This window comes from Carlito syrichta, unplaced genomic scaffold (assembly GCF_000164805.1).
Source record: "Carlito syrichta isolate Samal-C Ts95f unplaced genomic scaffold, Tarsius_syrichta-2.0.1 Scaffold304325, whole genome shotgun sequence".
NCBI lineage: Eukaryota > Metazoa > Chordata > Mammalia > Primates > Tarsiidae > Carlito > Carlito syrichta.
In genome coordinates this window covers 4760-32751 of record NW_007248421.1, presented here as the reverse complement: position 1 = coordinate 32751, position 27992 = coordinate 4760, and the positions used below count along the sequence as shown (strand labels likewise).

The following is a 27992-nucleotide window of genomic DNA, read 5'->3' as shown; positions in this document are numbered from 1 at the left end:
TTGTAGAGATGAGGTCTCGCCTGCCCAGGTGGGTCTCGAACCCGCGGGCTCAGGCAATCCACTCACCTCAGCCTCCCAAAGGCGCGGGATTACAGGCTGAGCCACCGAGCCCGGTGAGAACTTAGTCTTACGGCCTAGTACAGTGGTCAGCAAACTCTTCTGTAAAGGGCTAGGTAAGTACATATTTTAAGCTTTGTGAATCACATATGTCTTCTACTGTATATTATTATATTGTATATTATTATTTTTAACTCTTAAAAATATGAAACTATCTATAACTGATAAGCTATACACAAACAGACTGCAGGTTGAATTTAGCCTGCACTGTAGTTCATTAACCCCAGCCTAGACTATGATCTGTGACCTATCCTCATGTATACTTGAAAAAAATGTATATTCTGCTGTTGTTGCAGTTGAGTGTTCTATGAATGTCAGTCAAGTAGGTCAAGTTGGCTGATAGTATTATTCAGGTCTTCTGTATTACTGATTTTTGGTCTACTTGTTCTTTCAATTATTGAGAGAAGGGCATTAAAATCTTTGACTATAATTGTGAATTCGTTTATTCTTCCTTTCAGTTCTATTAGTTTTTATTTCCTGTCAGTTATTAGGTTATAAACATTTAGGAATGGTATGTCCTCTTGGTTAATTTACCCTTTGATCATTATTAAGTGACCCTCTTTATCTCTGCTAATGTTCCTTTCTCTGACGTCTACTTTGTCATATATTAGTATGACTTTCTATTGATTAGTGTGGCATTAAATATCCACTGAGCCCGGCAAAATATTTCTGTTTCTTCTGCCCTTTTATTGAGGCTCCAATGACAGGCATATGGTTGGCAAAATAATAAAGATAAAATCAGAAATTGAAAGTAAGTTGTTAATTAAGAATCAAGTCTTGTAAAAAGCATAATAGATACACGTCTGGCAAGTCTAATAGTAAAATGAAATCAAATAAAGATAAGCAAAATTTAGATTGAAAAAAGGAAAGTAAGAGTATAAAAGGGAATTTGGAAATTGTGAGAGAAGAGAATGCATTGCTCTTATGTGCAGCCATATATGACTAAAATTCAAAATCTTAATCACTTAAATAATTTCTACTGCTAGTTAAGAAGAAATCCTATAACAAACCTGTATCCAAGGAAGAAATTGAAAATACTGTTAGAGAGTTATTTCCAGCAAATGCAGTAGTCCCAAATTGTTTTGAGGTAATATTCCCCCAAGTTGTCAAGGAACAGGTAATTTCCACATCATACAAACTGTTCTGAAATTTTGATAAAAGATGAGAAGCTCTTAGTTTTACAGAGCATTTTAACCTAGATAATTGACATTGCTATTGTAAACAGTACTGTTTGTAAATGATAATTGACATTGCTGTTGTAAATTATACTTCACATTGTATTGTTTAAATGGTTATTGGCTATTCTTTGCATATTATGCAGAAAGAAAAATTGATTTAAAAAATATTTCTCTTATATCCAACAACCTCATTGAATTCACTTCTTGTTTCTAATTCCCTATCTTGTTTCCTGACCGTTCCATGACTTTTTAGGTCATGGTTTAGGATGAGAAGTTTGCAAGGTTTATGCAATGGGAAACTCCACCATGTTTATGGGGGAATGGCAGGTGAGAAGGGAAGAATTTAAGAAACAGTTGACCTGTTGACTAAGCAAATATGCATTAACTCTGTTTTCTATTCTCCTTTCTTAGGGTCTATTGAAGTGTCTCCTAGTGCATCTTCCTAACTCCATACTAACCTCCAGTCTAACAGTTGCCAGTGGAAACATTCTAAAAGATTAAGTTACTCACCTGCTTAGAATTGTTCTCTGGCTCTCTGTTTTCATATTCAAAGGCAAATTCATTGTTTTACTTAGCACTAAACGCCCAGCACCTAGAACTCAGTAGGTGTTTATCCAGTGGATGGACTTCACTAACATCTGAAACTTGTTTAGGTTTGCCCCTTCCATACCTTTATTTATGTCACTCTGCCCCATTGAACTGTACACAGCTCCCCAGAGGTGCCCAACCCATCACGCCATTCCTTTATGCATGCACGGCATTCCTTTCCCTGTGGAATTATGTTTTGGCTCGTTGTATTTTCATAGGGCCTTTGGTTTCCTCTATTGCAGCTCTAACTACTCTTTTCTTTTATTTTTTAATTTTTTTTAATTTTTTAAAATTTGAGTTGGAGTCTCACTTTGTCGCCCAGACTGGAATGCAGTGGCCGCTCCCGGCCACCGCAGCCTCGACCTGCTGAACTCCTGCGATCCTTCCGCCTCAGCCTTCCGAGTAGCCGGAATTACAGGCATGCGCTACCACACCCGGCTGATTTTTTGATTTACTGTAGAGATGAGGTCTCGCTGCCCAGGCGGGTCTCAAACCCGCGGGCTCAGGCAATCCACTCACCTCAGCCTCCCAAAGGCACGGGATTACAGGCTGAGCCACCGAGCCCGGCTTCTAACCACTCTTTAATTACAGTTGTCTCTCCCTGTATACTAAGGCCTTGGAGGCCATGGAACTGTACCTTTTATATAGCTGTACCTCCAGTGCCCAGCACAGTGCCTGATGCCTACTATGCACACTATCTTCACCAGTCAGGCAAAGAACGTTTATTGAGTTGAATTAGCTGGTTCTTTTCTGTTTTGCTTTTCCATGTCTGGAATATTAGATGCCAACATCCAGCTAAGTTACATTTAAAAGTGAATTGAAATGCAGTTACAGCTGGCAATGTGGTTTGAGAACTGAGTAACAAAGAAGAGTGACTTAGTCACGAGGTCCAGTTTATCTCCTTTGCTTTCTTGCTTCCTGTCATTGGGCATGACTCGTGAACATGAAGGTTCAACTTGTCTTCCCTTAAATTCCATCACTTTAACTCTTCCTGCCCTCCTTGTCTTGTTGGGTCTTTTTCAGGGCCCATTTATTAAAACCAGAAAGAATCCCAGAGCCAAGCCTTGAAATCTGAGTTGGTTGACTCCAGTGGAGGCTACACTATCCCTCAGTGGTCTGTGCAAAAACTTGGGCAGAGATGGAGTCACCACCATGGGATGAGGAACCCTGAATCGTTGTTCAGACCAGGTTCTTCCCTGAGACCTCGGGAGGTCACACAGAGCTTCTCGGGTTTTTTTTTATGATCCCAGATAACTAGTTTTCATTAACTTTTAACCATATCCTGCTAGAACCCTAACTAAGGCTAACATAGTGCTTTTTATCAAAGATGTTGTCTTCTTATCTTAGACCCATTATTTTCATAGCCATATTGAATTGCATTCAGGAATTGTATCTTATGATCAGACCAACCTTGAGGTTAATTGATTTGGCTTAGTAGAGAAATTTCCTTCTTGTTCTTAAGAAGGCACTTAGATGTCTTGGAGTCTCCACTTGGGGGTCTTCAGAATCTTCAGACCTAAGCAGTTGATTCTTTTATTTTGTTTTATTTGAGTTGGAACCTCACTCTGTCACCCAGGCTAGAGTGCAGTGGCACGCTCACGGCCACCCCAGCATTGACCTGCTGGACTCAGGTGATCCTTCTCCCTCAGCCTTCCAAGTCGCTGGAACTACAGGCATGTGCTACCATACCTGACTAATTTCTTGATTTATTGTAGAGATGAGGTCTTGCCAAGATGCCCAGGCTGTTCTCGAACTCATAGGCTCAGGCAATCCCCTCACCTCAGCCTCCCAAAGTGCTGGGATTACAGGCTTGAGCCACCAAGCCCAGCTGCAGTTGCTTATTAATGAACATTTCTGTAGTCTCCCTAAGTCAGCTGGCATATTCCTTTTTCTAAGTCAACTCTCCAGGGTTTAGAGGGAGATCAAACTGTAGAGGTGGTGCAGAAGAGGGACACTTTCATTTATTAACAATTATTTAATAAGCCTTTACCATGTGTAGGCCTGTGGTAGGTACTGGGAGTTGAGTAGTGAATGTAACCCCTACACCTGCATGGAATTTACAGACCCAGAAAAAAGGGTTAAAACGAGAGTGGAAGAGGGGTGCCCTCTTCCTTCCAAGATTAATCCCCAGGTGAGTCCTCATCTCCACGTCTTCCTGCCTTGGTTCTTGTTAGAAATCCCTGTCTTGTGTACTGTCAGTCTTTCCCCCTTCTCTATACTTTCCTTTCCACAAAAGCGTGCTACCATGCCCTCTGTTCTTAACAAACAGATGCTGCCACCACCACCTTCCCTTTGTCAGTCCCTCCAGTGACTGTCTTTATATGTCCTACGCCCCGCAGATTTTCCCTGCTCACATCTCCTCTTCCTCATCATCTCCATAAGCCCTAAGTCCTAATTGTCTAACTCAGTGACTTTTTCCTAATCTTTATTCTTCTGGACTTCAGCTCAACTTTGGGTACTATTGACCAGGTTTCTTTGTTCCTTAATGTATTCATTTTCCTAATACAGAACTAAAACATGTTCATTATAGACTATTTGGAAGATTTAAAAAAGCACAAGGAGGAAATTAAAAGTGACCCATGATCCTACCACTCAGAGGAAAACTCCTGTTAACTTTTATATATATATCCTTTAGTTTGTGTGTGTCTGTTTTAGCAATAATGGGATTCCATTTATATACTATTGTATAATCTCCTCATTGCATTATATTTTCTTATTGTATTTTTGCAGTATTTTCTTAGGTCATCAGAGATTCTTCTATAGTTTTTTCTTAAAATTCTCTTATCCCTTACATTTGACTTCACCTACTTTCTGCTCTGTTCTCTGATCCTCTTTCTTGTAGCAGTCTCTCCCATACCATGCTCACTGCCAGATTCTGATCCCAGCTTCTCGAACCAAGCTTCTCTAGCCTGGTCCCAGCCTTCCCAGGTAACAAGCATGGGCCTCATGCAGCCAACTTGTGTTCTCCATAGCACCAGGCCTGCATCTCCACGTGCCTGCTGCACAAGCCCATGAATTGCAGCTGGCTGACTCCTCAGACTGAATAGCCCCAAACTGAATTCTTGTTTCTCCCCACTTCTCATCTAACTCACCTCCCAAAAGAAGACCCAGCCTACAACTGCTCTTCTGAGCTGTTTCCACCAGATAGAGGCCCGAATCTTCCTAGGGATCCTCTGCTGTGCCCTCCTTCTCACGCCCTGTCAGACATTTTCTTTCTTTATCTTTTCCTCATCATCTTCTGTCCCTACTACCATCTGGAGGTCCTCACAACTCTGGTCCCGGAGAGTTTGTCCTCTCCTATCTTGGCTCTGGGGTTCTCCTTTAAGCACCACTTTTAGAATTCCTCCTGCCTGCCCAGGCCTCTCCAACAAGGCTCCCTCTTGCTCTCTCCCTCTTGCTTCCTAGGATGGTGCAGGTCCTAACTCAGCCACTGCCCTGCTGCCACCCAGGTTCTGACCCACCTCCAGACCTCTGTGGTCTGATCTCTTTCACCCTGTAGAACCCAACTCCAGCCAACCCAATCCTCCTATTCGCGCCTCAGAAGAACCATAGGCTGCCTTTCCCGGATCCTGCCCCCTCTAGGGCGTGCCTTCACTCTTCTACTTGGTTTCTGCCTGTTAATGCTTCCTGATACATCTCATCTAAAGATGCCTGTGATTTCTCCTGCCCCACAACCTCCTTTCTTCTTCTCATTATGCTTTCTTTTTCTTCTGACTGTTCTTAGCACTTCGTGCTCCCTTGCAGTACAAAGGTGACCCTATCTTGTGCTTCTAGCAATACTGAATATCCTGGCTGTGTCCGCTCCTGTGCTACTAGTTGCTTCCACAGGCAGTATTTATTTCATGTAATGACCCCATGATGTTGCTATATAACTGTGTTTTACAAATGAGAAAACAAAGCCTCAGGAAGCTCAAGGGCTCTTCTGGAGGTCACATGGCAGGTGGAGCGGAGCTGAGATCAAGCCCAGGTCTCCTACCTCTACATCTGGCTCTCTTCGTTGTGCCCTCACTGCTGATTCAACTTACCTGCTAGCTGTCCTTAGAGGTAGAGGCCATGTCTTACTCATATGTGTGTGGTACGGTGCCTTGCAGATTATAAGTGCTTAGTACATATTTGCTGAAAGAAAAGTAAAGACTTGTGGCCTGAAGGGATGAAATACACCCTAGTGATGACTGCACTTGCAGGTATAAGTCTATTTAAAGCCAGGTCAGCCTGCATATCTGGGCATGGAAGGGAAGCAGTGCTTTTGATACAACACCAACACTGATAGTTACCATCGATTAAGTAATTACTTTCTGGTAGGTCTGGGGCAAAGTACTTTATTTGTATTGCCTCTTTTCATTATTATCACAACTGTATGAGCTAGAATTGTCTCCATTTACAGAGACAGAAGCTAAGGCTCAGAGAGGTTAGTAATGCACACACAGTAGCTGTGTGGTTAGTAGCCACATAGCTACTCTTAGATGGTGAAGCCAGAATTTAAATCACATCTATTCAGTACCAAGGCTTGTGGGTTTTTGATTGTTTGTTTGTTTTTTAGAGTAGAATATCACTCTGTCACCCAATCTAGAGTACAGTGGCACTATCACAGCTCACCTCAACTGGGACTACAGGCATGTACCACCATGCCCAGCTAATTTTTTAACAAACAGATGCTGCCACCACCACCTTCCCTTTGTCAGTCCCTCCAGCGACTGTCTTTATATGTAGAGCCGAGGTCTTACTCTGTTGCTCAGGCTGGTCTTGAACTCTGGGGCTCAAGTAATCCTCCTGCCTTGGCCTTTTATAGTGCTGAGATTACAGGTACGAGCCACCACCCTTGGCCGTGTGTTTTAAACTGCTGCATTTTATCACTTCCCTGGCTCAGTAGAGCAGGTGTTGGGTGGTGTGGAGCATAGGCTGTTATCCCAGATTCCAGCAGGAAGGACTTTGAAACGCTGTGCTGTTGTTAGCAGGGACAGAGAGAAGATGGTCTTCAGGAAGTTGCCTTAAGCAGCAGTCTCTCTTCACTTTTTTTTCCTTCTCTGCTCAGCAGATATACCCTCCATAATGAAATTATCTCTCACTCCCCAGATCCTGTGGTAGAGAGAGGGTCAGAGAACCTTGCCTTTACATTTTCTTTTTTTTTAACATATCTGACAACATTATGTAGATACGGTCATATGGCATGTGTATCATATGTATGTATTTTTCAACTTGCCTTTTTGCTTAACTGCATTTTTGAGATTTTTCCTTGCTGATACGTGCAGCTCTAGTTCATGTATTTTTAAGGCTATATAGACTTCTGTTGCATGAATATACTGTAATTTATTTATTCATCCTTCTGTTGGTGAGGATTTGGGTTGTTTCCAATAATTTACTATTAAAAAAACAATGTTGCAAATAATATCCTTGCGTCTTTATGTTAAGAATTTCTCTAGGGAACAATTTAGGAGTTGAATTGCTGGGTCATTTTCATCTTACTGTATGGTAATGTGTTCTCCAAAGTGGTATGCCAGTTTGTGCTTCACTCAGTTTTGTCAGACATTTGTAGTTTTTTTCAGTGATTTACCATGAATGGTCTGTCATTGTCATTTTTAATTTGTATTTTCTAGAGAGATGGAACATTTCCTTGTATGGCTTCTCTGTTGTATATAATTTTTTAAAAAAATTATTTATTTCAATAACTTTAGGGGGTACAAATAGTTTTTGGTTACATGGATGCATTGTATAGTGGTGAAGAAGTTTGCGCTTTAAATGTACCCACCACCCCCACCTGTGCACATTATACCCCAGAGGTAATTTCTCATCCCTCCCTTACCACCCTCCTTCTTCTGAGTCTCCGATGTCCATTATACCATTATAAATGCCTTTGCAGATCCTTAGTTTAGCTCCCACTTACAAGTGAGAACAAGCAGTGTTTGGTTTTTCATTTTTGTGTAGTTCACTTAGGATGATATTTTCCAATTTCATTCAAGTTGCTGCAAAAGATATTATTTCATTATTTTTATGACTGAGTAATATTCCATGGTGTGTGTGTGTGTGTGTGTGTGTGTGTGTGTGTGTGTGTGTGTGTGTGTGTGGTGTGGGTATACCACATTTCATTATCTGCTGATCAGTTGATGGGCATTTAGGTTAATTCCACCTCTTTGCAATTATGAATTGTGCTGTAGTAAACATATGAGCACAGGTGTCTTTTTTGTTCTTTTTTGTATATCAACTTCTGTTCCTTTGGGTAGATACCTAGTGGTGGGATTGCTGAATCAAGTGGTAGATCTACTTTAATTTTCTGAGAAATTTGCATACTGATTTCCATAGAGGTTGTACTAGTTTACATTCTGCGAGATCATGTCATTTGCCCACTTTTTAGTGGGGTCATTTGCTATTTTTTGCTGATTTGTTTGAGTTCTTTGTAGATTCTGGATATTAGTCCTTTGTCAGATGTATAGCTTGCAGATATCTTCTCCCATTCTGTAGGTTGCCTATTTACTCTGTTGATTATTTATTTTGCTGTGTGGAAATTTTTTAGTTTGATTAAGTCTCACTTATTTGTCTTTGTTTTTGTCACATTTGCTTTTGGGGTTTTAGTCATATTTTTAATTTTTTTATTTTTTCCTAGGGCAGTGTCCAGAAGATTTTTTTTCTAGATTTTCTTCTAGGATTTTTATGGTTTGGGGTCTGACATTTGAATCTTTAATCCATCTTGAGTTAATTTTTCTGTATATTGGGAGAGAGAGGAATTACGTTTCATTTTTCTACATGTAACTATCCAATTTTCCCAGCACCATTTGTTTAATAGGATGTCCTTTCCCCAGTGTATGTTTTTGTCTGCTTTGTTGACGATCAATTGGTTGTAGGTACTTGGGTTTATGTTTGGATTATTTGTCATGTTTCAGTGGTCCATGTGTCTGCTCTTGTACCAGTGCCATGCTGTTTTGGTTACTATAGCCTTGTAGCATAATTTGAAGTCAGGTAATGTGATACCTCTAGCTTTGTTCTTTTTGCTTAGAATTGTTTTGGCTATTCTGGCTCTTTTTTGGTTCCATTATAAGATTTTGAATTGTTGTTTCTAATTCTGTAAAGAATGACATTAGTAGTTTGATAGGGATTGCATTGAATCTGTAGATTACTTTGGGAAATATGGTCATTTAAACAATGTTGGTTCTCCGATCCATGAACATAGGATGGTTTTTCATTTGTTTATGTTCTCTACAATTTCTTTCATCAGTATTTCATAGTTCTCCTTGTAGTGATCTTTTACCTCTTTGGTTAAATATATCTCTAAGTATTTTAGCTTTTTGGCTGCTATTATAAATGGAATTAGTTATCAATTGGTTTCTCAGCTTTGTCACTATTGGTGTATAGCAGTGCTACTGATTTGTATATATTGATTTTATATCCTGAGACTCTACTGAATTCATCTAGCAAGTCCAGGAGTCTTTTAGAGGAGTCTAGGATTCCCTAGGTATAAAATTACATTATATAATTGGCATACAGAGACAGTTGATTTCTTCTTTACCAATTTGGATATCCTTTATTTATTTCTCTTGCCTAATTGTTCTGGCTAGGACTTGCAGTGCTATGTTGAATAGACATGGTGAAAGTGATCATACTTACTTTGTCCTGATTCTGAGGGGAAATGTGTTCAACTTTTCTCTGTTCAGGATGACAATGGCTGTGTGTTTGGTGTATATGGCTTTTACTATTTTGAGGAATGTTCCTTCTATGCCTATTTTGCTGAGAGTTTTTATTATTAAGGGATGATGGATTTTATTAAATGCTTTTTCTGCATCTATTGACTTGGTCATATGCTTTTTATTTTTTATTTAAGTAGTGGATCATGTTTACTTTCTTGCATATGTTGAACCATCCTTGCATCCCTGGGATAAAACCCATTTGATTGTGATTGATTATTTTGTTTTATGTGCTGTTGAATTTGATTTACTTGTATTTTGTTGAGGGTTTTTGTGTCTTTGTTCTTCAGGGATATTTGTCTGTAGTTTTCTTTTTTTGTCATGTCTTTTCCTGGCTTTGGTATTACGGTGATACTAGAATGAGTTAGGGAGAATTCTCTCGTTTTCAATTTTATGAAATAATGTCAGTAAAATTGGTACCAGTTCTTTGAAAGTCTGGTAGAATTTTGTGGTGAGTCTATCAGGTCCTGGACTTTTTTGTTGTTGGGAGATTTTTAATTATTGATTCAGTCTTGCTACTTGTTATTCGTCTGTTTAGGTTCTCTATTTCTTCCTGATTCAAAGTTGGTGGGGTTGTATGTTTCCAAGAATTTATATATTTCCTCTAGATTTTCTAGTTTGTTTGCATAGAGGTATTCATCATAATCTTGGATGATCTTGCATTTCTGTGGTATCAGTTGTAATGTCTCTATTTCCATTTTTGGTATATCATTTTTCTTGTGGATTATGTGTTTTTCCTATTGATTTGTATGAGTTCTTTATTTTCTTATTTTGGTTATTCCATTGTCATTTATGTATAGCTCATAGTCAGAGACTTGTCTTTTCACTTTATTTTTTGTGTCCTTTTTAGTATCAAGGGTTTAAATTATAGTTTAGTGAGGTTCATCAACCTGCTGTATTATAGATTCTTTGATACATATCCATATATTTCTTTAATAATTCTCTCCATTGAAACATAAAGATATTCCATATTTTCTTCTAAAAGTTTTAAAGTTTTGCTTTTCATATTTAATCTTTAATCCACCTAGAATTTGTTTCTGACAAATTGAGGTAGGGCTCTAACTTAGTTTTTTGCTCTGTAGTGACTCTGGTATCTGACCACTATTGATTGACAAGTGCTTCAGCCATTGGTATGACTCCAGCTGCTCTGAGGTAGACCAAGTATCCTGTGGCTGAGAGGAACTGGCCTTCCCATGGGTGCCAACTAACCACAAAGCAACCTCTAAACTGCTGAGGCTGCTGCTTTCTGTAGGTCCGTGAGGTCCAGGGCCATGCCCTAACCTACCCATCTGGGTGTGGCAGAAGCAGGAGCACTTCTAGTCCAGATCCTCCCTCCTGACAACCTGGAACAGGAAGGAGATCCCTGCTCTGATGCTGCCAGGTGCCATGCCTTGTATATCTCTCATTTCCCTTTTCATGGGCCTTTCACAGAACTGTCATCTCTATGTGGCTCCCTTTTGCCATATGGAGGTGCAGAACCAGGGCTCCTGATGTCTGCCATTTCTCTAGGGGCCTTTGCTGGGAGTAGAGCTCTGCTTTCTTCCTCCCTGCTCAGCCTCCCTTCTGCATCTACTGTGGTTCAGGCACCTGTGCTGCAGATAGAATGAAGAAAGGCCTCTCTTGTGTAGCCTCTGATGTGCCAGGCTTCAGTCTTTGTGTATTTTTCATACTGTATGTTCTTTTAATGGTTCATTCAGCCATTTGGCAAATATCTGACTGTAAACTTTAAGTGGGACATGTGGTTAGGTACTCAGAAAAAGATCCTACGAGTAAAATAGGATCTTTACTTTAAGGACTAGAGATATAATAATAACTAGGTGACATTTTTTGAGTGCCTGCCATGTGCCAGGCTTTAAGCCAACTGTCTTTTAAAAAATAAATGATAAAAAGCGGCTTTATTGAGAAATTATTCTCATGCTAAAAAAATTCATCCTTTTAAAGTATAAAGTTCAGTGGTTTTTGGTATATTCACAGAGTTGCACAGTCATCGCTACCATCTTCACTTCAGAACCTTGTTATCACCCCTAAAAGAATGCCCTATCTGCCCAGGTGCAGTGGCTTATGCCTGTGATTCCAGCACTTTGGGAGGCCAAGGCAGGAAGATTGCTTGAGCCTAGGAGTTCGTGACCAGCCTGAGCAACATAGTGAGACCTGAACTCTACAAAAAAAAAATCAAAATATTGCCAAGCGTGGTGGTGCATGCCTCTAGTCTCAGCTACTCAGGAGGCTGAAGCAGAAGAATTGCCTGAACCCAGGAAAAGCCTGTGGTGACCCATAATCATGCCACTGCACTTTTAACGTGGGTTACAGAGTGAAACCCTGACTCAAGAAAAAAAAGAAATGCCCTACCCATTAGCGGTTTTCTTCCACTGCTAGTCCCACAGTATCCTTCATCAATATCCTTGCCAGGTATTACCTGTCTTTTTTATTATAGCTATATAGTGGGTTTGAAGTGGTATCTCATTGTGGCTGAGTATTTTTTATACTTTCTCTTATTTAATCCTCACAGATAATCCTATGAGGTAGATATTATTACTATTTCCAGTTTAGATGAGGCTCAGAGAAGAGTAAGAAGGTGACTTTGGAAAATCCTAGTATCAATATGTCAGAGCTGGGATTTGAATTCAGATCTACCTGACTCCAAAAATTTTAGTTCTTTCTGGCTGGATCATCAAGGAGGTTCTTGCAGTGGTGGTTTCTTTCAGCTGGGCCCTAAATAATGAGATTGTTTTAACAAGACAGACACAAGTGGGAACAACATGAGCAAAGGCAGGGAGGCAGGAGATTGTGGGGCACAATTAGGAAAGATCCATTTGAGGAAGGAGAGCTAGGGGGAGCAGAGTGGTGCAGTGTCAGGAGGCCTAGAGGGGCATGAGGCCAAAGGGCCAGGAGGTCCATGGGTGTCCCTGCCCCTTGAGTAGAGAAAACCACCTGGAAGCAGAAGGAGACACATTGGTCTCAGTGACAGGAACATGTATTCCATTTATTTTGCTAAAAAAAATTGGATATTTTAAGCCAGGTTTGGTGGCTCAGCCTGTAATCCCAGTGCTTTGAGAGGCTGAGGTGAGTGGATTGCCTGAGCCCGCGGGTTCAAGACCCGCCTGGGCAACTTGGTGAGACCTCATCTGTACAATACATCAAAAAAAATTAGCAGGGTGTGGTAGCGCTTGCCTGTAGTTCCAGCTACTTGGAATGCTGAAGCGGAAGGATCGCCAGAACCTAGCAGGTCGAGGATGCAGTGGTCGGGAGCATGCCACTGCACTCCAGTCTGGGTGGCAGAGTGATACTCCAACACAAAAAAATAAAAAAATTAAAACAAATTTTTTTAAAAATTGGACATTTTAGCTGAAGGTATAATAAAGTGATGCAAACCAAATCAGAACCAAAAACAACCAGGAGTTCCTGGACTTAGCACCAGATCAGTCAAATGGCTTTTCCTTTCCCTTTATAGTTCATAGGAAGCATTTTGGATACACCACCTATTAATAACACAGAAGCATGCCTATGTAGGCTCCTTGCCTTTGCTGTGCTCAAACTGCTCTGTTAAGGGTCAGCTCCTCCCTTGGCTGCTGTCTGACCTGGGCCAAGTGTATGTGTTTCCACCCTCAATGAGCTAACATACCCAGAGGCGTTTGAACTTCATTCTGGTTCATCCTGTCAGCCAGATATTTCCTTTGGAATGCCTGCAGAATTTTCTGGCCCCTTTGATTGCTTTCTGTCTGCAGAATACACCTTTGAATTGTGGGTGGGCCCTCTTAAAACACCAGGGTGTAAACAGATTGATGAAATTGGTGGTTAGTGTGTCTTTCAAGAGCTTCTCCTTGGCAAGGAGCACTCAATTCCAATGTTGAAAAGCCTCTGATGGTTGAATGATTTACTGCGTGACTCCTCTTTAGGTGGCTTTGTTGGATAGCTGATTTACAAAGTGTTTCTCAAGTTTAAATCCAGCAGATTTTTATTTCTCACACCATCAAATGAAGACGTTGCAATTGTTTTTCTTATAAAAGCGATGTATGCTTATTTTAAAAAAAATCAGAAACACACAGGCAAGCAAAAAAAAAAAATTTAAAAATACCCATACTCTCAAATGTACAGAGACAAACAGTAGTTCTTGCTTTGTTTTATATTTGTCTAGATCCTTTTCTCTACAGATAATTTTTAAAATATACAAGACTAACCATTTGTAAATTTCTCTTTCCCCTGAACTTTCTACGTTAGTGGATACGTGATAAGTACAAAGTTGTTTAAAATGGCTGCTGAGTCTTCCATTGTAAGGATGTTCTCTAATCATTAGCAACTTATCATTTCTCACTTTTGCCTTTTTAAACTGAGTCCATCTTACCAGGCTCCAAAGTCCTCCTTTCTGTCCATTTAACCCAACAACTTTATTTTCATCCTAGGGTCTGCTCAGTAGCTGTCCCTACTCCCAACCCCCGGATCTGTGTGGGATAAAAGGAATCCCTTAAACCAGGGAGATTTCTTATATTTAACCTCAAGGGTTCCTTTACAGCAGGCATGCCTTACAGGCCAGCTGCAGGTAAATCCCACTACCACAGGGTTGTTCAGGCCTTCCTGAACACACTTTTCTTCTGTGACTGCTGCATAGTGGTCCAGGATGTGCCCTCAGGACTCAGGCCAGAGAAGGAAGTCAAAGGCCTGGGCTGTGAAGAAGGACTTAGCTCCTGAAAGGTTTGTACAAGCCCTGTGTTGATTCCTCAGCACTGGCGGCTGCCATGCTAGGGGCTCCCCTGGGTACTGTAGGTCCTCCTCTGGGCATGCTCAGTTTGAATCTTGGTGTACTCTAGCAGTGGGGAAGGCCAGCATCGACTGCTCTTGCAGCTAGGAACATTGGGGACACAGTAATGAACTAACTAGGAGTGAGATCATGTTGCATCACTGGCAGTGTCCCTAATGGTGGCTGTAGTAGTGGTTTGCCTAAAAGGAGTCATGAGTTCTCATACTGTCTTCCTTGATATATTTCCTAAGCTCTCTGACGTCTTAAAATTAAAATGTGCTTTTATTTTAACAAATACATGCATGCACAGTTTAAAAGATCAGAGAGTTAAAAGGCTTATATTTTTAAAAAGCAGCTTCTGCCTACTCTCCCCACCTTCTCCTTTTCACGTCCCAGAGGCAATTACTTTCAACTTTTTAAGATTTTGTTTCTCTCTGATGCTTTATCACCGTATTTCTAAAAAAAAAAAGATTACATTGCCCATTTTTTGATTTACCCGTCTCTTACAATCTTCCCCCATAAGGCAATGTCACAATTTTTGGTAACTTAATGCTCAGTGTTTCTATATTATGACAGTGCTAACATTGGGTACCACTGAATCAAGTAATGTACTAGGAGTATATGTTCTTTCTTGTACAAACTTTTTATTTTCCTTAGAATTAATCAAACTTATGTCTTTCATTTGCTGAGTTGTCTAATTGCCTATTGATTTTTACATTGAATCTTTAAAAATTTCTTTTTAATTTTTGAATTGATTAATAAATTATTTTTAATAGCTTTATGCCCATGGCTTTTATTTTTCTAAATGTTCCAGCCCGTGTCACATGCCCATTCTGTTTCTTCTGAGTATATGCAAGTACAGCTTAAGGACAGTCCCTAACCCTCTCCCTTCCACATCTCTCCTACCCCAGAGCCTGCTACCATGGCTTCTCCTCCTTTCCTCTGGTGAGGCCTGGGTGTGCTGCTGTCGCCTGGCTGCTATTCTGGGTGGACTCTGTTTCCTGGAGTTTATGGTTTCTTCTTTATTGATTTAATACCCAGTTTTGCTGGTGCATCCTCCAGTAGCTTCCTCAGAAAGGACCCCTGGGAGATAAACTGTTTTAAGTCCTTGCACTTCTGCAGAGGTCTTTATTTTACCTTCACACTTAATCAATAGTTGGTTTAGTTGCAGCATACCAGAATTCCTCAGAAGTTTGAAGATCTTGTTGTCTTGTTTTTTGGATTCCAGTGTTGCAGTTGAGAAGTCTGATGCAGAATGATTCCCAGTCCTTTCTATGGTACCTGATATTTCTCTGTTATTAAGGTGGTTTCTTCATCCCTGGTTTGATGGTATTCACTGTTATTTCATTTTGGGGTGGTCTTTCTCACTTGCTTTGCTGGAACCCTCAGGACCTCTTTGATGCAGAGACTCCTCCCTGCTCCATTTTTTTTTTCCTTAAAGTTCTTATTGGGACTTTTGTTAGTTGGGTGTTGTATTGATCCTTCAGTTTTCTTAGTTTTTCTTTCCTATAATTTATCTTTTCATCTTTGGATTTTACCTTCTGGAAGATTTCCTCTGTTTTCTTTTCTGGTATTTAAAAAAATTGTTTAACTTTAGCTATAACTTTTCTATTTCTAATCTCTTTATATTGTCCTCAAATTTGTTTATTTAATTTTTGAAAATTTTTTTAGTTTTTATAATATTCTGTTATTACTTGGTGTTTGCAATATATTTACTCGCCTCTTTGCAGATTTTAATTACAGACTTGGTTATCTGTTCCTGAGCTTTCACTGTTTCCTCCTGTTCTCTGTGCTCCCTTGAAGTTGCCTTTTTTTTCTATTTCAGAACCTCCTTTCATGTTTCAGTCTTTCCCCGGTGTTTGGTGATTCTTTCTTGTTGGCTGGTGTTTGAGATCAAGGCACTGGCTCATGGGCAGGAGCTCTGTGTGTGGATGAGCATGCTGGCTGGTGGGCTGCACAGTGGGGTGATGAGCAGGGAGCTGGCCTTTGTAATAAAAGACCCTGGGTTGTGGGCTGACCCACCCCTGGCAGTCTCCCAAGACAAAGCCTTCAGTATCTAGCATTCAGGAGAGAAGTCTGGAAGTAGGAAGGAGGATGATCAGGGTAGCAGGGGAGGCCTACCATTCAGTATACATCCTTACACTGTTTTCACTCTGGAGTTGCACCTCCTTCCCTGCCAGCTAAAGTTCTGGAATCCTAAGGCTTACTGGCGTCCTTTCTGTAGAAAATATACTTGAAGTGGGGGTGGGGATCTGTGAGTCTAACCCCTTTGTTTGTGGACCTTGTTTCATTCTGCCCAATTTAGCCCTGAATGCGTACTCACCCCCATTGTCCCCTCCCACTTTGCGGTGGTGTCTGGTGATTCTGGGCCCTGGGGCTCTGAGCAGTGAATCAGCCTCACTCAGCATCAGCCCCCACAGGCCCTTAGATCGCTCAGACCTTCTTCTTTCTATACCTCCAGGCATTTGTTGACAGCTCTTGGTGTGTTGTACTCTCTTGCTCTTCATTTTAAGGGTTCCTACTTTCTCCACTTGATTGTTATTTTAGAAGAATGTTGGCAGGCAAGAGCAATGCACTCATGTTTACTATCTGCCCTGACTGGTTATAGGGCCCACCTCCGCTTCCACCTATGAGACAGCTCCTGCACCCGGGAAGAGGTATAAAAGTGTATGTCTAAGGGTGTGAGTGTGTGTACATATGTCCACGTGTATATATGAGGACCCATAGCAGTCTCTGGAGTTTCTGCAGTCGGCAGCAGCATTGGACACATCAACTCATCTTGGGAACAAGGTAGGGGACTCACACAGTAACCAAAAGAATAAGTGTCCCCAGGGTTGAAATGGCATGCACCTTACAGAGCGGTGATTTTGAAGGGGATACACTTAGCTCAATGGATTAAATCCTGGAAACTTCATTATTAAAATACTTATGACCTACTTGGGTAACTGGCAGGGAATGTGGCTTTTCACACTGCTCTGACTGAATAGTTGAATTGTTCATTCATTCCTTCAACAAGGTTTGATTGAACCCATATCCTGTGCTTGGCACAATGATGACATGACAACCAGAACGGGCACTGCCCTTGTCCTTGTGAAGCTTAAAGTCCAGGGCAGGATAGCAGAGGGAAGGTGAACATCAGTCACACAAGGGTGCCATTTGTGTTTGTAAGGCCAGTTATAGTTGCAGAGCTTGGTGCTGAGCTCCGTGGGACAGTTGAGATCTTTTGCAATCTGATGTAGCCTGACATCACTTTAAAGACTTGGTTCAATGTCCTCATTTTTAGTTTAGAAATGTTAGCATGTCCTTGTGAGTGCTCACGCTGAGGAGGGCACTTTGCATGTGCAGAGTCTCTTCTGACCCTGACAGTGACCCCCGCAGGGAAGGGCAACGTGTCCATTCCGCAGAGGAGCACAGGATTTGTTTAAGCCATTGGGTCTCAAGTTCAGGTCTGCCTCTGAATTCCATGCTGCCTGTGCTGCAGGTATAACATTTGGTCATCCACCCTACACTCCACCTGCCCTAGCCTTCCTAGTCCTGGGAACTGAGGCTGGCTGCTGAGTTTGTGATCTTCTGAAGGGTGCCCCAGGAGGATGTGGACGCAGGTCAGACTCTGCCTCGAGTCAGTCTTGGGTGCTCCTCTTTGCACTGTGACTGCGGCCCCACCTGCTTCACAGATTATTTATCATGTAGATCATTAGCTCAACTAACTTGGTATGAGTAGAATTTAGGTTATTGAGCACCTTTATGTGACTGGGCTGGGAAGAAGCTTCTGGGTACATGACTAGGCTGGGAAGACGTTTCTAGGGACAGGGCAGGCTGCTTCCCCAGTGTTCCTGAGGAGCCAGGGTCCCACATTCCACTTCTTGATCCAGTTTCTGGTGCTGTTGGTCCCTGCATTATCCAACCTGAGACCCAGTTCCAGAGCCTCTGCTTTCTGCCCAGCACCACCTTCCCTGGGGATTGGAGGAGGTTCTCTCTTCTTTCTCTCTTCTCCCCTCACCTCCCCTGGGCTGCTGTGGGAGGACAGGTTCCCTCATGCTGCTGTTGTATACTTTCATTGCAAATGAGTTTTGGCCTCAGTGCAAAGCTGGGCCTCTGGTTTTCCCTTTTTAATGCTTCTCACACAAGGGTGAGAGGGCTTTAACTGCTCACACTGAGGGGCCAACTCACACTGCAGGCTTTTTCCCATTACATTTTCATATCAAGATGTCTTCTCACTCAGAAAAAAGGAAAATTCTAGCAGTGGGGTAGATGGAGAGAATCAACATTTGCAAATTCTGGAAACAGTAACCGTGGGTTAGTATGCGCAGCACTCTCCAGTGGAATTTCCATATATCCAGGCAAGCCCTCCTAGACTACCCTCCTTTTCCAGTGGAAGGTTAGACACAGCTCTCTGTCTACCAAAGCAGCCTTGGAGTGTTCTATAGACAGACTCTATTTTTAAAAGTTTATCAAAAATTACTCATTTATTATAGATAGACCTTGCAATTTCCTTTATTCCCTTGTTCTTAGAGCATTTTTATTTTTACATTTTAATGGTTCTAAAATTGGGATTCATTTTAAAAATAGACATGTATGTTTTGATATGCTACCATTTCTATTTTTGTGTGAAGGGGTGTTCCTTAAATTTATGAGTGATTCCCCAAATAACTGTATCCTAGAATTGATGAAATACAGTAAACAGTGCAGTTTGGGAGACAAAAATCTTTTAAAACATGAAATCCGTGGAGAAAACAAGAACAAGGGGTCCTTGATGGTGGAGAAGCTGAGTCCACTACCTTAAATCCCATGTTTCTGTAGAACTTTTATGTGCAACTGTTATAGGGAAAATGCTGATAAGGCTGATCCCTGTTCCATCATGTTTCTGTCTGTGGGGGGTGACATATTTGGAACAAACAGTTCCTAAAATTATCCCCAAACTGTTCTTCCTTCAGCTTTCAGGTCAAATAGATTTGCATATTCAGCATAAGGGCCTTTCTTTTCCTGTTGTTGTATTTCTTATTTTATAATTGTTCAGTTTGAAACACAAGCTTTTTTTTTTGTCTCCTGGCCTCTTGGCTTTTCTGAGGCAGTCTCAGAGGACATGGTTGTAGTGGGTTCTGGGAATGTGTTGGGGAGCCTGCACCCACTTGGCTGGGGTCCCAGCCCTGCCCCCGCCCTGGCGCGTGACAGTCAGAGGCTGACCATGTGCTGTATGGTGGTAAATGCCCTGGATGGGACTGAATCAAAGCAGTTTTTGTGTGAAGAATGGAGGTATTTCCAGCAGTTTGTCAGAATAGTTGGGAACTTGTCAGATCAAGGACTGTGACCTAAAGACTGTAGCTCAAAAGGACAACCCAGAAGTCAGAAAGCAAGCTGCTCGAAGACTCCCTGCAGAGTTTATCCCCAAATATGGTGCTCTTCCCTCAGTCTTCCTGGATGCCCTCTCTTTGTGGTGCTGGTGAAGCACGGCATGAAAGGTTGATTAACACTCTCATGCTGAGTGAGTACAGAAAGTGAGTAGTCTGGAAAGAAATAGGAAGAAAGCACCACCCTCTTCTAGACTTTTTTCCTCCTTTCCAATCACTTTGAGAACTGGCTCCTACAAAGCCTGGCCCTTCATACTTATGTCCTTCTAGCCCAACCCCAGTCTAGTGCACAGGTCCTTTGCAACTCAGATCAAGACTGGCTTCATCTTCAGGTGTTTCCTAGAGGAGAATTTCTACAGTGTTGGATGAGAAAATGGCTTCTTAGTGAGACTACAAACAAGGAATTGAGTCTTCTTTTATTTTTCTATCATGATCCAGTTTCTGACCTTAAATACCACTTTCAGGGCTTGTACCAAGAAGCAGCAGTATGACCTAAAATTTCCTGACCTCCTGCCTCCTTCTCTAATAGAATCCCATTGACCAAAGCACCTGGGTGGCTCCAGGACCTAGAACAGGAGGCTATGTCACCCTTACCACAGGCGGTGCCCCTCTCAGGTGGCATTTCATACCCCATTGTACTTTTTTCTTCCCCCTGCACCATCTCCCCAGTAAGTGGTAATGAACAGCTTAATGTGCTGACTTATTCAATCCCTTCTTGGTCCATTACAACAAAAGTTGCTCTTTTCTCATTAGAACTGTTTTTGTCAGGGTGTCTTTAATCAAAGGCTTCCCCAGGGACAGTATTTTTAGAAGTTGTATTTTTCACACATTCCCTTTTCCCCTTTTGAAAATTCTCATCCCTGTTCCTAGTGAGATGAACTAATGAGATGCCATGAGAGTCTGGGCCAGTGTTAATTGGAACGGGCATGGAGGAAGCAGTTCCCGTGTGCCATAGCTCCATCCTGCCTTACCTGCGATTCTTTTCTCTGTCTCTTCGGTGTAGGTGGCACAGACGGCAGATGGTGTGGATGCTGACCTCTGGAAAGACGGCTTATTTAAATCCAAGGTTACCAGATACCTGTGTTTTACAAGATCATTTTCCAAAGAAAATGTAAGTCTAGTAGTGGTTTCCGTTTGCTGAGTGAGCACGAGTAATTTACATTCCTGTTTGGAATTTCCTCATTTTTTTTTTTGTTGTGGTTTATTTTCATTGCCATATTAATTTATCTGTGGTTTTAGTGAACTGGGTAGAATCAGCAGCTAGCACTGTGTTTCATTTATTAACAGTATTATTAACCACGTACCCAAGTGTACAGTGAATTCCATTAAAATGTGTTCTCAAAAGGAAACCAGGAAATTTCTCTCACAGTTCTCATTTGCCTACCTTTCCTCCAAGCAACAAATCATGGGGTAGTGCAGATGTGAGAGCTTTCCAGTGGAGCTGGATTTAATGCTGGCCAACAAAAGGCAGCATGGCTCAGAGGAGCACCCACATGATCCCCATACCCACAGAAATGGCCCTGTTTCCAAAGTGACTTTTTCTTTCTCTGTGAGTCTCTTTGTGACATATCACATTTCATTATTTTTGTAGGTAAGTATCCACTTATGCAGATTTCTCTCAGAATGCCGTTTTTTAATGTTTATGCTCATAAATTAGGAAACTTTAAAGACATTTACTAAAGGCTTTTCTAATGAGGTTTTCTAATGGAGAACTTAGAAAAAAGGGAAATAGCTTTAGTGAGTATCTGCTGTGTGTGAGGCCTGTCCTAGGCACTCTGCAGATGTACCTCATTCTATCCTCAATCTCTCCAAGTATTATTTCCTATATCCAAGAGTTGATATGCTTGTCCAAGGTCACCTCTCTCCCCCAATCCCAGGTCTCCACTTCAGAGTTTCATTTTCAGGGCTGACATTTTATTTTTTGGCCTAAATGTTATTGTTTCTTTTTAATGTAAATATTTATTTTTGGAGGTGTTGTTATTAATTTATTTTCATAAATTTTATTATAACAGCAATAAATGTTTGTGGTTTAAAAAATACAACTTCAAACACCCTCACTCAAAAGCGTAAAAGGGGAAAAGTAGCAATCCTTCTCTCCATCATGTGGCCCCATAGGCATAGGGTCCCATCACTGGGCCCTCATATCCCCTCAGTGTTCTCTGAATATAAACAATGGCATGGCTCTCTGGCTTGCACACTTCTCCACCACTATTCCTGTTTGTTGATAATTCTTTGTTAGGAGAAGTATTCTGAATGTATTCAGGATGAGGGGAGAGATCATTGCTTTAATTTTTCCCCCCTAATTACAAAAGTGATATATACTAATTGCAAAATACAGAGTTTATAATGGAGTTGGGGAAAGTTCTGTCACTGAACACTGAAAATCTTTTCCGTATAGGCTTTTGGATGTTTTTTAAACATTCATGAAGGTGGCAGCTGGGCTAGAGACTGGACAACTGCACTGTGAGCTTGTAATGAGTCTGTGCAGGCCCACTGGCCCACTGGGCAGCTTGAGGAGACACCACGGAGCAGGTCTGAAGGCCATGTTGCCTTCCCGACGTTGGGCCCATCCTTTCTACCTGCACCCATACACCGCACTCTCCCAGCCCCTTTGTCCCTGGAGCTTACTGTAACTGTTTTTGAGACTATTTCTCTTTTTAGCTTTTGTCACCTCTGTTCTATTCACAGCCTACTGCTTTCTGCAGAGGGTCAGCATACTTGCTACAGCTTAGGACTATCAGAAGGAGTGCCCGAGGGTTTGCACAAACTGTTCACACCCTCTCTCCACTTGGTGGTTTCCTGATCCCTACTTAGAGATCACCTTTTTTTACCAAAGAGGCTACGATTAAAAATGGCCTCAGAGGACGGCCATGATTTCTGTGATCATTTTTCATTTTGTTTTTGTTGCATTTTCCCCTGAAGCCTGTGGGGTGTTGGTAATCTAGGCCAGAAGAGTCCCTGCACCTTTTGGAGTGGGGGACAGTGACAAGTCTGAATGTGACAAAGAGAAGTCACTGGGGCTTGTTAGTTTTGGGTGTCATGGGTGGTATTATAGAAAATGAACTAGTTTTGTCAACATGTGTTGAACATTAAACAGCTACTTACTGGGTGTGATGCAGCAATGTAGGAAAAGGACACAGACAATGGAAGAAGCTCTGCTTTGCTTTTAAAGTAGTATGGTGCATATTGTTTTCAGAAGTGGAATCCAAACAATTGAGTCCCAGGGGGTGGCAGGGGCCCGCTTGCCAGTCCAGGGAGTAGAGTAGGAATCAAGATATTTTAATCTGTTACCGCCAGCCTGCCCTGGACCTGCAGCTTGAACAAGACTTTGCAGAGCATAATTTTTTATAACTGTAAAGCAGGCATGTGGGATCCCAAGACCGGACAGATTCTTAATTAGGTGAGTCGAGACTCCCACTGTAGGAGTTTTGGGAGACTCCCTTGGAACTTAAATTCCTTTCCCCCAATAATGCTATTAATACAGAAACCTGGCTTTGGAGTGACATTGCTTCTTGGGAAAGGATCGAGATTAATTGTACTTTTCATGCCCTGTACTTTCTGCATTACCTGTAATAATAATGTACATAGATTAGGTAGGGAGGATATTAAACAGAAGGATTTATGAACATTTGAATATTAAGTTGGTTATCTGTGGCTACCTTAAATGCAAGGTTGTCAAAAATAATTACAGTATACTAGCAAATACTGGCTACCAGAGACAATATAAATACCCTGAGTCAGTGCACATTGGGCTTTTGGCATGAATCATTTGCTCAACAAGGATTGGGAATACGTTCTTCATATTTATGAGGAGGAAATGAAAGAGAGCATGGATGGGGGAAGGGAGAGGAACAGGCAAAATTAATGGTGTCGCAGACCTACTGTATTAAACCCAGTACAGCAGCAGCCTGTGTGAGGAGGGACCACACTTAGGCTGTGGGGAGCTCTGACAGTGCAGCCTCCTGTTTTGTATGCATGGAAGGGTTTTTTGATGCCTTTTTTAAAATGGCTGTACTACTGATGTTTAGGTTTTACGATCAGGGACATTTGTAGCGTGTATGGAGGGTGAGGTTGCTAAGTGGTTTGCAGTTGACTTCTGTAAAACTCAACTTGTCAAGTAGAAGATGTTTAAGAAGGATATTGATGAATGCCCATCCATCCACAGAGCAGGAAAACATGCCCAGTTGTTAATTTCTCAATGCAGAAAGCAGTGATGACATGGAAAGGCAACTGCCATGAAAAAAAATTATGATAGATTAGATCAGGTGACTCTGAAAGCATCTGATGTTTGTGAGTTAGGTTGACAGTTCAAACCCTTCCTATGCGGTCAGAGATTTATCCTGTGTTGGGGGTGGGTTCTGCTTTCCGCTCACTGTGCTGCACTGCACATGGTCTTCCTGAGGCCCAGCTATCTGAAATGCTGGAATATTAAATTGCTGGCAAATACGGTTGTTCTGAGAAAAGGAAACAGTTTTAGGATGTCAGTGCCATAAAAACACTGGTCATAGGGTTATACTTGCACCTTGACCTTCCTAGTTAAATTCTAATAACTTATTTCATTTGTGTACTTTTGACTCATAATATATTTATTAAATATACTTTCAATATTTGTATCGATGTAGTTTAGGTTTACCATCCAAGCAAATTCAATTTAATTTCTTACTCTGAGTGGCCCACCTAGTTGAAAATGTGCCAGAAAAATTAATTCATTTGGAAAATAATTATTGAGCACCTGTTGTGTGACAGAAACAATGCTAGGCTTACAAATTTACAGTTGGAGCAGAGATATTTTTGGCCCCTGTGGTTCTTAAACTCTAGTGAGGAGACAGATATTAAACAAATAACCTCACAAAAACACAATTATGTATTGATAGAATGGAAAAAAGAAAATGCCAAGAAGGAATATAGCACAGTTTAGATGGTAAGAACCCCCTACTTGGCTCTCAAACATAGTGCGGTGGTGGCACAGAGTAGTGGCAATGGGGATCTTGCCTCCTCATGCATAGAGATGGTGGTAGAAGCCTGCCTTCTCTAAACAAGACAGGAAAATGGCCTGAGACATTGCTGCCCAGGGCAAAGTGGTGGCTGACCTACTAGATGTTTATCCAGGGAGGCAGAACAAGTAAACTGGAGCGTGCTTATGTCTGTCAGGCATTGGGTAAAAAGGTGCTTCTGCAAAATGGGCTTGCAACATGCATTGCTATTATCCTAACAGGAGAGATTTAGGATCAGAATCCATAATTCTTTCCTTAACTGGTTCTGACTAGATGGGGGGAACTAAGCTTCAAATGACTCTGAAGATTTTAATGAAATCTCCAAGGTGTCCCCACATATTTAAGTTGTAGGGTGATATCTTTAGAGCTCATTTCCAGCTTGAAGTGTGGGCTGCAAGTGCTGATGTGTTTGCAAATAATTCTCTCTCGCAATTACAGAATGGTATACTGTCTTCAAAAGATATTTTTACACCAGTCACAGAAACTGTGTACTGTAGACCCCATATACTACCACAAAATAGAAATTTTAGGAGGCCCTTGTGTGTGTCATTTTAAAAGATGTGTAATGTCGAGGCAGCAGGGCTTTCACTCTGTATTAGTTTATGATTCTCAGGATTTTGCAAAATGTATCTAGCAACTGGAATGTGTATTGGTATGCAGGCTGGTATACTTAGGAGTGTGATTGGTTCCCTGTTAGGTTTAGATGCAGCTTTCCTCCACAACCAGTGCCCCAGGAATGTGCTCTTATTAAATAAAACCTGCTGGCCCTGAGATCTGAAGCTCAGGGCCAAGTGGCAGCCTGATCCCAGGACATGTGTGCACAGCTGCCCTCTGCTGGGTTATGTCTAAAGTGACTCCTGAGTTGCTCATCCGTCTAACCAAGGCCACATCAAGTGAATGGCTTTGAGGGTCTGCAGATGAAACTCCTTCCCGGCGGCCACCCGAGTCCCTGTATAACCACTAGGGGACATTAAGTGTCACCTACTCTAATTAACCTGCTGTCATAAATCTGCATGAGTCATTGTGTTAAATATGCATCTTTAAGACAAAATGGCAAACTTACCATGGGCATGCTCAGATTAATAGTCTGTATCTCTTTCCTTTCTTCCCAAGAGTCATTTGGGGAATGTGTTAGTGGATATGAAGCTCATTGACATCAAGGACACGCTGCCTGTGGGCTTCATCCCAATTCAAGAGACAGTGGACACACGTGAGTCATCCTTTAGTACCTACCACTCATCACAATGACTTTTCTTCCTCCAAGTATACTTTTAGATATTTTTTAGGTATATCCTTCTTTGGAAACATTTTAGAATGCCTTACTGTGCACCCATGAATAAATCCCACAGCTTTTGTTGTATGTCTGGCTAGGTTCTCCAAGGAGTTTGCAGAGTATTCTGGGTAGTGGTATGTAAATGAGCAGAATGTCCCTTCTCTTAGAATGGTACTCCCTGCTGAATTGGTTCATACAGGAATGGAACAGTAAAACCAGCTATAGTTTGTATTTAGTCCTTCCTCTGGTGTACTGAAGCCAAGCTTGGCGCAAGACCCAGAAGCAAAAGGGGGAAAAAAAATCAAAAGTTGCCCAGGGAATACAAGTGCAATAATGTGTCCGTTGTTAGCACTTTGTGCAAACAAGAAAAGAGAACCAGAAAGACTGCAAATTAGAGTGCACATGATTCAAATGTGGCTGAATGTTCTGACCACTGAACAATGTCAAGCAGAAGTGAATCACTGATGAATCAGAAGCATCTTCAGGATGCTGAAGTGCTTTGAGGTTTTTTATGTGCATATCAGTCATTAAATAGCGCTGGAAAAATCTTGAGTATTTGAGTTTCCTTGCTTTTATGTATAACTTAACTTGTTTTATTTTTTTATTTCATTTTATTTGAGTCGAGGTCTTACTCTGTTGCCCAGGCTGGAGTACAATGGCATGATCATAGCTCACTGTATCCTGGAACTCCAGGGCTTAAGCTGTCCTTCTGCCTCAGCCTCCTGAGTAGCTGGGACTACCGTTGTGTCCCACCACACCTAACTAATTTTTTTTAAATGTTTGTAGAGACGAGGTCTCGCTGTGTTGCCCAGGCTGGTCCCAAATTCCTGGCCCTTAAGCGATTTTCTGGCCTCAGCCTTCCAGAGTGCTGACATTACAGGTGTGAACCATAGCACCTGCCATATCTTATTTTAATGAAACAAGTAGATCCCATTGTGTAGCATATTTTTATTTTCTTGATGATCTCCTTACATTTGGGCATTTGATTGCTTTTTGTTGTTTATTATTATAAGAATTAGCTAATAATCATAACACACCACATGTGTTTACTGTATGCTGGCCTTTGTCATAAATGTTTTACATACTTGATTTCATTTAATCTCCAGAAGACCCCTCTTTAGAGATGGATTTTTTTTTTTTTTTTTAGAGTTTGGGTGCAGTGGTATAATCATGACTCACCGCAGCCTCAGCCTCCTGGGCTTAGGCTATCCTTCCACCTCAGCCTCCTGAATAGGTGGGACTACAGGCTTGTGACATCATGCCTGGCTAATTTTTTTTATTTGTACAGATGAGATTTCACTATGTTGTCCAAGCTAGTCTTCAACTTCTGGGCTCAAGTAATTCTTCTGCCTTTGCCTCCCAAAGTGCTGGGATTACAGGTGTGAGCCACTATGCCTGGTCTAGAGATAAATATTATTATATCCATTTCATATATGAGAAAAATGAGGAACAGTAACTACTTTAGGCGTTAAAGATTTTAGCCAAGCCGGGCTCGGTGGCTCAGCCTGTAATCCCACGCATTTGGGAGGCTGAGGTGAGTGGATTTCCTGAGCCCGCGAGTTCGAGACCCGCCTGGGCAACTTGGCGAGACCTCATCTCTACAATAAGGCAAAAATCACCCGGGTGTGGTAGCGCGCGCCTGTAATTCTGGCTACTCGGAAGGCTGAGGTGAAAGAATTGCCGGAGCCCGGCAGATCGAGGCTGCGGTGGCTGGGAGCAGCCACTGCACTCCAGTCTGGGCCACAGAGTGAGACTCCAACTCAAAAAAAAAAAAAAAGATTTTAGCCAAAGTCATGCTTCTAGAATTGGGGAAATAAATACAACACACACATAAGTCTAACTCCAGCCATGCTTTTAACCACAATGCCACACTGGAAGAGCATGTATATAAGCACCTTTTACAGATATATTTTATATATTTATGTATAAAGCTTTTTGGTAATAGCTTTTTAAAGATATTCACATACCATACATTTCACCCATTTAAAGTATACAATTAGTATCTTCAGAGTTTTACAACCGTTTAGTATCTTCAGAGTTGTACAACCATTACTGCAATTTAGAACATTATATCACTGCAAAAAGA

The 27992-nt window shown here is 41.5% G+C and overlaps 1 protein-coding gene across 1 annotated transcript in view; it reads left to right on the top strand.

Moving 5' to 3' along the window:
* LOC103262061 (multivesicular body subunit 12B-like) overlaps positions 1 to 25881 on the top strand; it is a 46371-nt gene extending 20490 nt beyond the window's left edge. The window contains exons 3-4 of the mRNA XM_021713171.1: positions 20643 to 20750; positions 25747 to 25881. Of these exons, the coding sequence (XP_021568846.1) occupies positions 20643 to 20750; positions 25747 to 25881 (243 nt within the window). The remainder of the gene's footprint in view (positions 1 to 20642; positions 20751 to 25746) is intronic.
* The last annotated feature ends 2111 nt before the right edge of the window (positions 25882 to 27992 follow it).